Source organism: Mytilus edulis, chromosome 8 (assembly GCF_963676685.1).
Source record: "Mytilus edulis chromosome 8, xbMytEdul2.2, whole genome shotgun sequence".
Classification (NCBI taxonomy): domain Eukaryota; kingdom Metazoa; phylum Mollusca; class Bivalvia; order Mytilida; family Mytilidae; genus Mytilus; species Mytilus edulis.
The window spans coordinates 79,760,762-79,775,293 of NC_092351.1; the positions used below are offsets into that span (position 1 = coordinate 79,760,762).

The window sequence follows — 14,532 nt, forward strand, 5'->3', positions numbered from 1 at the left end:
TACTTAAGTCAGGTATTAAGAATTTTATAATGTCACTTGTTTAATAAAAACATCAAATATTTCTATATTGTAATCTTATATTCTGCCTACAGAATATATAATATATTAAACGGTTTTTGATTCTTGATTGTGTTCGAAGTAACAACCTCGTCTTCCAAATAGTGAATAATTAACACACTCACCAGAGCTGCATTCCACGATCGAAGAGTAGTATCACTATCAGAATAACAGCTTGTACTACTTGCTTGGTTTGCCAAGACCATGAATCCAGTTGGGCAAGTTTCAGGAACACATTGCGCTATTTAAATGAAGAAAAAAAACATATGGGTTAATTTTTTTTCAACAAACATAATTTTTAAAAAAAAAATACAAAGCAATACCCTAATTTCAGAAACGTTACAAACTAATGACAATGACTAAATGAATCGGAAATACAGAAGCTACATGCATTGTTTTTGACAACGAAATGTAGTTTGATTGTCAATGATACAAGTTTCCATAACAGACCAAATTGCTGTGCAATAAACGCATTGACATTTTAATGTATTTGTTGACCAGCTATTGATTAAATCTTTTATTTTGTGCAGTTGATCGGATGGATGGAACTTTAAAGGTAAATAAAACCATAAGCTTCCAGAAGATTTTATAAAACTTTATTCTCATCAGCATACAAAAAAAGACTGTGAACTCATGGCATGGCTTCTGTTAGAAAAATGCTGTATTTTTCAGATTTGGATTACGAGCTGTTTTTCCATTGAACATATTTGTTATGCTGTTGGGCGATGTATAATAAGATTGTCAAACTATACTTACTAGTCGCAGCAGGGACTACAAATGTTACGGTTTGTGGTGGCGCTACAGGTAAAACCATAACAGGTACTGCAGCCGGAGCTGCCGGAGCTGCCTGGGCTGCCTGAGCTGCTGTAGCAGTGGGTGTTGCTGCCGCCAATAGCCCAAGAAGTAACAGCGGTAAAAGAGCCGAAACTAGGGGAAAATCAGTCCCTGTACCACCTCCAAAAATATATTTAGTAAAAATCAATTAAAATCGTCATTTGGTGTTTTATCATGAGTGAGAGTAATATTTTAAATAAACTTAACAAAAATAAATCCAATCAGAAATGGCTAATGTAGATGAATGAAGTCATGTGTGTTTGTTTGAAGAAAAATACACACATAACCAATGTATCAAATTACAATTAAAATCTTCTGATCACAAACAATATATTTATTCCGACAATAAAACAGGTGAGGAAGTCTTTGATCGGACGTCCATCTGTTATCATCATCAAAGGTGTGTATACAACATCATACTATTACAACTTTGATATGTAATGGATATGCAAATCTGTAATATTCGATGTTCATAACCATGTAAAAATTTATCATTTAATTACCTCCATCCTCGAACAATCCTTGTGCATAGCACGTATTACTTGATAGAAATATGACAATCAACAAAACAAAATATATCTGTAAATAATAAAATTACGTAAAACATATTATGTGAATTCAATTATATTCCAGTCGTTCGCATAATTATTACTGACATATCTATTGTTATGATAAGCAAGAATTAGATGATCATGTCAACTCAACACTTAACTTTTGATATTTTTGTCTGTTTATTTTATTCACATATAGTTGTCAATATAATCGAATTTTATGTTACTGTCAAACATGTGAGAGGTTTATCTAGCTACAAAACCAGATTCATTCAACTATTTTCTACATAAGAAAAATGTCTGTACCAAGTCAGGAATATGACAATCGATGTCCATTCGTTTGCCGTGTTTAAGCTTTTGATTTTGCCATTTGATTAGGGACTTTCCGCTTTGAATTTTCCATAGAATTCTGTATGATTGTAATTTTATGTAACACTTTATGTTAAAACAGGTTTGTGTCGTAGAATTAAATTAATGTTCAAAAATTGTAAAAATATACTGTTATCAATTTCAATGCATTATACTTTTCATACAACTATTTGAATTATCATCAATTTTTATTTCAAAACACAACCTTCACGAATTTGTAATTAATTTGCTATTATTGTTAAGCCAAACATTAATATGTTTGTGAATAAGCATGCGCTTGAAATAATTATAGATTTACGTTTTTGAATTAAATTTGGATCTATTGCTGTTCCAATATTTTGTTTCTTGTACAATGATTGAATCTACATTTACACACGTTATATGGAAAGGAAAACTATATGCATATTTAAACTAGTTTAAACATGTTAAAGTATTTTGAAGAAAAGGACATGCAATTTTCTTAAACACTTAATGTATAATCAAACATCCACATATTATTTCGTCTATATTAAGATGGGAGGACTGTTTTCGAAACCATATAACATGGAGATTTTAAACATTTTCAAATGATTTGAGATTTCAAGTTTTCAGACTGTATGCACAAGCATATGATTAGTTACTAGTAAGTTATTGTGGTGTAGATGTATGATTCTATCAAAATTCGTTTTAAGTATATACAATATTTATTCCATTCAAAGTTTCTAACATTTATAAGTTTGGAAATAATTACAATAATGAAATCAATAATGTATTCAAAAAATCAAAATCATTTGAAAATGTAGGGTTTGCATTAATATACGTATTTTAGCAAGCCATATTTTGTTTTCTTAAAATCATAATAGTTTAACATGTAAACAAATTTGCATAAGGATTAAAGCTAAAATGGTTTGAATAAATTTAAAGGACATATTAAACAGAAGTTCCATGACAATGCGTAGGTACTATCATTATTATTCAAAGACATGTAAAACATGCACAAAAGCAAAGGAAAAAACTACATACTACTGAATACTTTGAAATCTTACCTTGTAATGCTGAGCCATCATGCAGACTATGCCACGGTCTTTGAGAACTTTGATATTTATATGAGTATTTGAATGGTTGAACGAATATTCAAATAAGCGCCATAGGCTGTATTAACCAATCGCATGTTGTTACAACTCTACACAAATACATCCTGTTATTGATTGATGCATTTCATTTTTTGGTAGAAATGTATCAAGGCCATTTTGGTTAGGCAAAGCGCGTGTATTAGCTATTCCGGTTTTAAGGCGAAACTTGTACATGTTGTAAATGCTATGCATGCTCTGTATTTTAAGAAACATTTTCTGCTGGATTTCTATTACTGTCACATAAAATCATTATGTTTGATTAAGTTGCTCGTGTCAATATACCAGAATTGTTTACAACTGTCAATCAAGAAGGCGGTTAAGCTAGCTGTAAAACAGGGTTAATTTATCATTTATTGGGTGATGCTTGCACCGAATAAAAAAAAATTATACAGTTGTGTTAGTTCTGTTGATTGATGAAATGTAATCTGTGAACTTACTTAGACGTACCGTATTTTTTGTAATACTTTTTTTTTCAAATTTCGTGTCTGTATTTGAAAACTTATCTATCTGGTTTTGAAACTTTTGTAAACACTATTCTTACAACACAGCATAGGGTCTGTAAGGCGGCCTGTTGCAAGGCAAAATTTCTGTGCATATCCATTATACCCTCATTTCTAGTGCAATTTCCCCGACCCCAGATGGCCTCTTTTGTGACAAGACCTACCTATTGTATTTATTGTGAACTTGTTCTCGTCCTGAATATGCATGAAATATTAACAATGGAGGTTAAGCAACTAACAATCAATCAATCAATACAACACAGCATAAACGAAAAAGGACAAAAAGGATACTCTCACGGCTCGGGGCTCTATTTATAAATGTTTGCATATATACTTTTTTTTTTAAGAATGGAACTAATAGGAATGCTCGTCAAAATCTAATTTTGAAAATTCATGAACTAGTAAAGCAATGCCCAATTATTTGTTTAATATAGATAAAACGGCAGTTATGATTTTGAAAGGAGTAGAGGTTATTTCAGTTGAACAAGACATTTTAAGAGACTTAAACGTTTTTGGAAAGGACTGATTAACTGCTCAACCACAATGTCTATTTTATAAATAAAAAGATTCATCAATACCAATTAATATGTTATACTGCTTTCTTCATGTAATAATAATAAATCGAAATTGTTAATCAAAGTTTACCGAAAGTTTAAGTCGAATGATGATTGATTGTTGGTTGCTTAACGTCCAGTGGCAAATATTTCATGCATATTCAGGACGAGAACAAGTTCACAATAAATACAATAGGTAGGTTGTTGTAATAGAGGCCATCTAGGATGATGGTCGGGGAAATTTGGACTGCCACTGGAAAATGAGGGTATATTGGATAGGGACAGAAATTTTGCCTTGCAACAGGCCACCTACGGACCCCTCAAAGAGTTGTTGCAAGGGTTCTTAACGTGCAAAGAGCGTGGCATTCTCTTTACACGAGGCATCGGATTTAACGTCCCCTTCTGACGGACGTGACTGCGAACTTGATACATCCCGCACAGCCAAACGGACGCCCCACTTCAGCAAGCGTTTTACTGCCGGTCGGGAGAAGACCAAGTGACCATATTTCTATACCCCAGTCACCCTTGGGGTCTAAGTCGAATGACATGTGTAAGCTATACAGAATTATAAAAGTATGTTTAGTAACAAAAACAAAAAATACTCAAAATATCAAAAAGATAATAACTAAAAATATGTAAAAATATGAGAAAAAAAAATATGAATAACCAAACAAAACAACAATAAAGATATCATTTTAACAAAATACGTTATTGCAAATAAACGAAATTATATTATGATATATATTTTTATATACTATTTCTGAGTGTTGATTATAATTTGCCAAAAGTGAATGATCACTGTCACATTGTTTCATATTTGATACTTAGAGGACAGAATTGTTCAAACGTCCTTGAGTTCAATGTTTTAACAAATCGTGATCAGACGAAGGCTGACGATATCTCGCGGGTAGACATAGGAAGAAAATATATCATAAATATTACAAGTGTTTACCAGACGAACTGTTCGAGATTTAATTTCGGTTAGTTCATAAACAAGACAAATTAATACTCCACGACATCAATTAAAGAGGGGAGAACGATACCAAAGGAACATTCAAACTCATTTTGTTAAATGTTTAGTTACAGTAACAGATTTTTACTTCAGTGAACATTTGCTGTCGAATTAAAAATGTAAAATTGTGTGTAAATGTCTGTGGTTTATTTAGCTACCAGGAGCTTTAGAATTATTCAAAAAATACCAGAGGGACATTCAAACTCATGCATCAAAAATAAACTGAAAACGCCGTGTTAAATAAGAAAAAAAACACAACCAGACAGATAACAGTACATAAAACACAACATAGAACACTGAAGCAACACGAACCCCATCAAATGTGTGGGGTGAAAGCAAGTGCTCGGAAACATTCAATGAACTATATCCACCAGTATCTGGTGAATCGGGATTAAAGTCTTTCTCATATTTCCATAACTGGATCTTTTTAGGAATATAACGGTTCAAGTTAAAAAAAGAAATAAAGATCAAAGACCGGCAGACAAAACTATTAAGAAAAGGGAGGGACGTCAGCCAAACTACAAAGTATAGAACAAGTGCATTAATTTTCATCATTATAAAAGAGAACACAAATGACACTTGTTAGTTTTGTAATTGATCAAGTGATCAAAAGAAATAATCATTTATATTTCCGAAAAAAAATGCAAGATTTGGCCGTTTTTTATGAAAAAGACGATGGCCGACTTTCATTAACAAGACTCCGTTGGATATAGGTCCATGATAGTTATGAGAAAATTAATCAATCATATGGTGTCATGTTAATTTTTCTATTTACATGATGCAGTGACCATAATTACATCTATGACAGTGTATTTGTCCGTTTTTATGGGAAAGACTATCTGCTGTGCAGTTATTTAAGTGGCATCTGATCTTGTTCTCTTCCTACATAGTTTTTACATGTCTTCCCGGACGATGTCGACAACCTTCTTCAGATCACGATTTGAAAATACATTGAACTCGGGGAAGTTTGAACAGTGTCGTCTTGTACCATATAGTGTACTCCCCTACACATGTACCAAATACAACATAATTGTGAGTGTTTATTTCCGTCTGGTAATTTTCAATCTACTTTCAAACATAACGTCTGATAAATAAAGATCATATAAATTTTCTGATGATTATGCTTACCCTAACCCTAACCCATATATAACATTATGTACACAGCCATGTATCACCATCATTGATGGCGATCCGATGGATACATCTGTTGTAGGGTTGTCACTGACTCAGACGTACTTATAAATATAATTATTTTCTGTGACTGTATCTTACATTAATTTGTAGGATCCTTTACTATAGATAATTTAGCTGATCTGTAACAATAAAATCTTCATGCCTTATATATCATGTACTGCAGTACGCCGCTAGATTAAAACTGACGTGGAAAGGTAACACACGGCCAGCGAAAGCTCATTTGTTTGAGAGCCCAGGTGATCGTGTGGTCTAGCGGGACGGCTGCAGTGCAGGCGATTTGGTGTCACGATATCACAGTAGCATGGGTTCGAATCCCGGCGAGGGAAGAACCAAAAATTTGCGAAAGCAAATTTACAGATCTAACATTGTTGGGTTGATGTTTAGACGAGTTGTATATATATATATATAAAAGTCTATAAAAAAGACCAACCAGCAAATTTACTATGTACCGGATCGTCTAAAATAGGCGATACTATGCAGATAAGGAAAAAAATTATATCAGTCTAAAGATTTGCACAACGGTACTGATATAAGATGTTATAATACGAAACTGTTGTTATTAAATCGTGTTGACAAATATTTCGGCTCAACAAATGGCCTTCTTCTTGTACTGATATAAGATGTTATAATACGAAAATGTTGTTATTAAATCGTGTTGACAAATATTTCGGATCAACAAATGGCCTTCGTCATGAAGAAGGCCATTTGTTGAGCCGAAATATTTGTCAACACGATTTAATAACAACATTTTCGTATTATAACATCTTATATCAGTACCGTTGTGCAAATCTTTAGACTGATATATATATATATATATATATATATAACTCGTCTAAACATCAACCCAACAATGTTAGATCTGTAAATCTGCTTTCGCAAATGTTTTGTTCTTCCCTCGCCGGAACTCGAACCCATGCTGGGCTTCATAAAAATGATGCTTTGGGTGGCCTGGTGTTACCTTTCCGTGTCAGTTTCAATCTAGCGTCGTACTACATTACATGATATATAAGGCATGGAGATGTTATTTGTACAGATCAGCCAAATTATCTATAGTAAAGGATCCTACAAATTAATGTAAGATACAGTCAGAGAAAATAATTATATTTATTAGTACGTCTGAGCCAGTGACAACTCTACAACAGATTTATCCATCGGATCACCAGCAGTGATTGGGATACATGGCTGTTTATATCATGTATATACAACTCGTCTAAACATCAACCCAACAATGTTAGATCTGTAAATTTGCTTTCGCAAATTTGTTGTTCTTCCCTCGCCGGGATTCGAACCATATCCCTGTCTGTATAAAAATAAATCAAAACATATCTACCGGACCATGATTTAAAAATATCTTTGAATGGTCGAGGGTATCACCAGCACAGTAGCCAGTACTTCGGTACTGGCATGAACATACGGATTTTTTTGTGTTATTAAAATTTGCTGTTACAAAATGATAGAAATTATTATAAATTAAGGAATGTATCTCCCTCATGCAAAGCTCTGATTCCTATTACGGATTTGGCTATACTTTTTGGACCTTTTGGATTATAGCTCTTCATCTTTTATATAAGCTTTGGATTTCAAATATTTTGGCCACGAGCATCACTGAAGAGACATGTAATGTCGAAATGCGCATCTGGTGCAAGAAAATTGATTCCGTTAATTTTATTACTATCACTGGGTCGATGCCTCTACTGGTGGACTATTAGTCCCCGAGGGAATCACCAGCCCAGTAGCCAGTACTTCGGTACTGGCATGAAAATACGGATTTTTTTTGTGTTATTAAAATTTGCGGTTACAAAATGATAGAAATTATTATAAATTAAGGAATGTATCTCCCTCATGCAAAGCTCTGATTCCGTTCACGGATTTGGCTATACTTTTTGGACCTTTTGGATTATAGCTCTTCATCTTTTATATAAGCTTTGGATTTCAAATACTTTGGCCACGAGCATCACTGAAGAGACATGTTATGTCGAAATGCGCATCTGGTGCAAGAAAATTGATACCGTTAATTTTATTATAGGCGGTCACATCTCTCATAGAATTTCAGTAACATTTTACTTAGTTTCCTCATGATCAATACTTTTTATATATGCTATGTTTTTGTATTTTGTAATTCTACAAATTATTCTGTTGATTTTTTTCTATAGAAATGTATAAACGGTATAAAATCATATTAAGTATTCAGTGGGTAGTGTGGGACTAACATGAAATGTCGATTGGTATGCGATGCCTATAAATCTCCGAATGGTAGTGTACTTGTTTCTTTCAAAAATTTCGGTTAAAGAAGCTATTCTCACTAGTTCAGTGGAAAGTACTTCTGTGTTGACACCCACTAGTAACCCGAATTTAGCTTGAACGGGCCAAAACGTGTTAACGCTATTTAAATGAGATCAATCGTCATTTGATAAAGATTGACAAAAATTAAAAATAATTTTTAATTCATTTCAATTCATATCGATTCATTTTAACGCCAGTCAAATAGATTTCTTTGCGGTCAATCAATTGAAATCAAGTTGGTGGTAATATACGTTAAACTAATAGGCCACGCCCCCGTTAAACTATTTCAAACTGGCATCAATTCGTTTTAAATATCGTTGAGACCCGAGCATTGTATAGGTAAATCACTCAAGCAAAACAACCTTGATTTATGTATCGTGTCACCCTAGATCCCTATCACAGATATTCATTTTCACTGATCATGCGAAAAGCACTGTAGTCATTTTCATCTGAAGTTTTCCCTCCCCTTATGGGTTATTGCCTATATGTTGTTTTTCAGGCCTTTTACGTTGGTTTGTCATATTTTTTTTTGCCTCAAGACAGCCCTACTTAATATGACAAAGGTGATACATATTAAGCAAAGTATTCAGGCAGGTAGCAGGGACCCTCAGCAAACGTTTGATTTATAATTCAACCCAATGACATGCTTGGACAGTGCTGGGGGATTCCTATTTCCTAGGTATTACGTTGCTTTTCTTGTCTTTTAAGTCGGTTGATCGTATCTGTTTGCCTCAAGACGGCCCTACTCAATAAGGCAAATGCGTTACATAGTTTGCAAAGGCATTTGAAATACACATGGCACTTCGTTTTTACCCATAACATACTCACATAGGTTAAATAGATCCAATGTTGGCATTGTCAGTTTTGGTGTCAGGCTATCCGATAAGTTGCTACATGCCGATTGAAATTGTTTTTGGCTTACGTTATCATATTTAAGTTTAAATAAGGATTCATGCAGATAGCAGAGACCCTAAGCTAACGTTTCATTTAAACTATACCCCTATGACATGCCGAGGCAGTGCTATGTGAAGATTTCATATCTCCTATAGGTTGCTTTTCCGGTCTTTTAGGTCGGTTTATCGGGTTTTCTGCGTTATGATGGGCCTAATTTCAGAGGAAAATTCATGTAATAGTTAGCCAAGACATTTGAGTTGCGAATGGCACCATGCGTGAATCTATAATAGGGCCCGCTCAGTCTAAATGAAGAATAGATCCGGTGTTGGTTTTGGTCAATATTGGTATCTGGCTATTCGACAGGCAGGTAGAGGTCTATCAAAAAAAAATTCTTACGTTCGCATAGTTAAGAATAGCAAGGATTCTAAAAGACAGCAGGTACCCTTAGAATACGTAAGAGCCATTAGTTACCCCTATGGCAAGCCCTGGCGGACCTTTAGGAATATTTCGTATCTCATTAGTAAAATCTGTAGGTTGCTTTTCTGGTCTTTAAGCATGTTAAGGTCGGTTTATCGTGTTTTTTGCTAAAGATGGGCCTTATTAAGGAGGAAGGGTCAGGTAATATTTAGCCAATATATTTGAGTTGCGAATGGCACCACGTATGGGTCTAGACCGCGCTCAGTCCATAGGGCAAATAGTACCGGTGTTAGTTTTGGTCAATACTGTGGATTCATTTATTTTCGTTGTTGTCACTCAATTTTTTGTGTGTTGAGAAACCAGCATTTTCGTTGGTATTTGATTTCGTGGTTTGGCAAGCTCTGCATACAAAGCCTATAGCAAATGTGCAATTCGTTGAACATTTGAATTCGTGGTTCACCTGAACCCTCAAAAACCATGAAAATTATCCAAGGAATAAATCCTAAATTTTGGTATCTGGCTATCTGACAGGCTTGTAGAGGTCTATCAAAATTGATTTTGGCTTACGTTCGCATAGTTAATAATAAGAAAGGATTAAGAAAGACATCAGGGATCCTGAGCGTACGTGTGAGCCATAACATACCCCTATGGCATGCCTTGGCGGAGCTGGGGGAATATTTCCCCCCTGATGCCTATAGGTTGATTGTGTGTCTTTTTATGTTGGTTTATAGTGTTCCATGTATCAATATACCCAATGTTGTTGGGTTTTTTTTGTCAGAATAAGATGTTTTAATGTAGTTGATTACGTTTGTATATATACATACTATAAACAGCTAATTTGTGAGAGTCTAGTATGTAAGTGTAGTGAATTACCTGTGTGTATTTAATTAAGGTCGTGGGTTTCCGGTCATTTTTCAAACTGCGAAAATGAGCAATCTCAGTGAATGAAAGTACATTTTGAAATCGTTTCACCCTAGATCCCTACCACTTAGTTTAAATTTCATTGATCATGCGGAAAGCACTGTAGTCATTTTCAGCTGAAGATTTCACCCTTTGTGCGTTATTGCCTATATATTGGTTTTCTTGCATTTAAGTTGGTTTATCGTATTTTCTGCCTCGGGACGGACCTACTTCGTAAGGAAAATGCGTTACGTATAGCTGGCAAGGGCAATCGCAATATAAATAACACCTCGTGTTGACCTATAACAGTCTACTCGGTCCATAGGGTAAACAAATTCGGGTTTGTATGATCAATATTGGCGTCTGGTTATCCGCTAGGCGGCTATGGTAGATTGAAATAGTTTTTAGGTAAAATTTGCATGATTAAGAATTTATAAGGATTCAGACAGATGGCAGGGATTCTTGGCGTTTGTTTGAGCCATAAAATATCTCTATTGCGGTGTTGGGGAAATTAACAACCCCCACACGTGATGGGATGTTGCCTATAGGTTGATTTCCAGGTTTATTGGATTTTCTTTCTTAAGACGGACCTTCTTCGTATGGAAACGTCATTTCATAATTAGCTTAGTCCTTATAGTTGCAAATGACACAACGTATGGACATACAACAGGCCCGTTCAGTCAATAAATTAAATAAATCCGGTGTTGGCATAGTCAATTTTAATGTCTGGCTATCCAATGGGTTGATTAGCATTGTTTTTGGTTTACGTTCACTTAGTTAAGAATAATTAGGATTCTGGCAGATAGCAGGGACCCTCAGCGAACGTTTAATTCATAACATACCCCTTTGGCATGCCTGGGCGGTGCTGGGTGAAGATTACCTATCTCCTGGGTATATTGTCTATAGGTTGCTTTTCCGGTCTTTTAGGTCGGTTTATTGTGTTTTCTGCGATTACAAGGGCCTTATTAATAAGCAAAAGTCATGTAATAGTTAGCCAAGATATTTGGTTTGCGATTAGCCCCATATATTAACCTATAACAGACCCCGCTCAGTCCATAGGGCAAATATATCCGGTGTTGGTTTGCAATAGTGGAGCTGTGGGCAAATTCCCACCTTATGGTATATTGGCTGTATGTTGATTTTGTAGCCTTTATGTTGGTATGTCGTGTTCCATGTGTGTATATACCCAATGTTGTTAGTGTGTTTGTAAGAATCATTTGTTTTAACGTAACTGTTTACCTTAGTCTATACACTTAGTGTAATTTGTTAGTATGCGAGAGTCTAGTGAGATAGTGTAGTGGAATACCTGTGTGTATTTAATTAAGGTCGTGTGTTTCCTGTCATTTTTCAAACTGCAAAAATGAGCAATCTCATTGAATGAAAGATATGTATTGAAATCGATTTTGCCCCATTTCCCTACCACTGAGCCTCTTCATTGGTTTTTTGATTATGTGATTATTTGGCTGTTTTATAGTGATTAATTGATCACTAGACCATATATTTCATGATTATTTGATAATCTAGGACTGTAATTTTTTTATTTTTTGTTTTTATCTTGTTTAAAAAAAAATCAGTAATGATAGTGTGTTTATATTGGCTAAACATTTGTGATAATGTGCTTATTTGAACAACCCCATGACGGGCCTTACCACTGAGTTTCATTTTCGTTGATCAGTCAAAAAGAAATCTGGTGATTTTCATCCGAGGATTTTCCCTCTTATGGGTTATTGCCAATATGTTAGTTTTCTGGCTTTGTAAGTTGGTTTGTCGTATTTTCTGCCTCAGGATTGACCTACTCATAGTATGACAGAAAGGGCATTACATAGTTAGTTAATGCATTCGCAATACATATGGCACCTCGTATGGACCTATAACAAGCCCCGCTCGGTACATAGGGTAAACAAATCGGGTTCGAATAGTCAATATTGGCGTCTGCTTATCCGACAGGCAGGTAGAGTCGAGTAAAATTGTTTTGGCTAACATTAGCATAACTAAAAATAAATATGGATTCAGGCAGGTAGCAGGGACCCATACCGTTTGTTGGAGCCATACTATTTTCATTTTGCGGTGTTGGGGATGATTCTCCCCCTGATTAGTTATATATATCCTATAGGTTGATTTTCAGGTCTTTGAGGTCGGTTTATCGGAATTTCTTCCTTTAAACGGGTATTCTTTGTCAGGAAGTTAAGCAATAATTAGCCGAGTCCTAAAAGTTGCGAATGGAACGACGTATGGACATACAACAGGCCCTTTCGGTCCATATAAAAAATAGATTCAACTCAAGTAGACGGGCATTAAAGAATGCTGCAGGTTTTTTTTTCTCCAAAGAAAAGCTGTTGCCCATTGTTTTGATCAATGTCCATGATAACAACCTCTACGTTGTACCCTCCAATTTCAACTATCTGAAATGTTAAAAAGTATACTAGTTATATCCATGAAATATGTTTTAACATCACTGCACCTATACTATTGTACCTGTCTCAAGTCGGGAGACTTTAGTTTTAGTGGTTGGCACTTTTTGTTGTGTGCTATACATTGTATATTTTAAACTATAAGTATGCTCAGGCACAAGTTGAGAATGATTTCCAAATAATTCCAATCTTATTTAGGATGCTCAATAGATAGATAGATTAGAACGTTGGTTTTCCCTTTTGAATGGTTTTAAATTAGTAATATTGGCGCCCTTTATAGCTTGTTGTTCGGTGTGAGCCAAGGTGCCGTGTTAAAGGCCGTAAATTGACCTATAATGGTTAAGTTTTATAAATTGCTATTTGGATGGAGAGTTGTCTCAATGGCACTCATACCACATCTTCATATATCTATAGATTGATAGATAGAAAAATCAATGGATCGATCGATAGATAATAATTACACATTTACATAACAGTTTCTTAACCTTATGCAACAACCGTACAAGGGCTTTATAACCAGTCAAGGTTGTTAACCCCCCGGTAGTAGTAGCAATATTATGTTGGCTTAACAAAGTACAGTGAGTTTACCTGGCTAACAATTTTCTTAAACAGTTTAGCTGCTTTTGGTTTGTCTGTTGTCTGCTTGGTGAGCACTGTAGCATTTTCTTTATAACAAAGCTTTTCATCTGCTGACAGACTCTAATATGCAGATGCCCAGTCATTCATACCTTGGTAATCCTCTTAAACACAATATTTAAATAATAGTTTCCAAAAACTTTATAAAAGTGAAAGAAGTCTAATTCCCTAAACAAAAAAGAAATCAAACCATTAATTCTCCTTTGATTATTGTGGCTCGTCATATGATATTAAGTTATCCCCATGATTTAAATCTTTAAAGTAATTCCATTTTTTATCATGATTTTTGATTGATTGAGTGTTGATTGCTTAACGTCCGGTGGCAAATATTTAATGCATGTTCAGGACGATCATGCCCATATAACCTATCATTACATCGAAAACAAAAAATGAATAGTTTACAAAAGATAAATATATCATGATTTGCGAGGAAACAGTATTTCCTGACTTTGAAAAAGAAAACGGTTTTAATAATATCTACAGGTGAATGAAAAATAACTTTGTCGTTTAAGATATACTACTTATGTGCATAAAAGCACGTTAACACTGCGTTAAATGCTTAAATATTTGCGTTAAATGGTAACAATGTACTCATTTCCCGGAAACATGTATTGAATTAACGCATGACTATATCCAATTAACGCAGCGTTAAAGTTGCGGTAAATGGCCAGTGTACCCATTTAACATATATGTATCAAGTTACCGCATGAATGTATTCAATTACCGCTTCGTTAATTGGCAACATATTTCGTGAAACGTCAATGCTGTTGATGGTTATATTCCTCATCGCCATTGGCCTCTGTGCATT

General features: G+C 34.7%; 1 protein-coding gene across 2 annotated transcripts in view; it reads right to left on the bottom strand.

Moving 5' to 3' along the window:
• LOC139486349 (tetranectin-like) overlaps window positions 1–396 on the bottom strand; it is a 133,346-nt gene extending 132,950 nt beyond the window's left edge. Inside the window, exon 1 of one of the 2 annotated variants that reach the window (XM_071271220.1) lies at window positions 183–311. In XM_071271220.1, coding sequence (XP_071127321.1) covers window positions 183–263 — 81 coding nt within the window. In that variant the 5' untranslated portion in view covers window positions 264–311. Of the gene's footprint in view, window positions 1–182 lie in introns of both variants that reach the window. The other variant, XM_071271221.1, reaches the window with a different exon arrangement.
• Window positions 397–14,532: the final 14,136 nt, after the last annotated feature.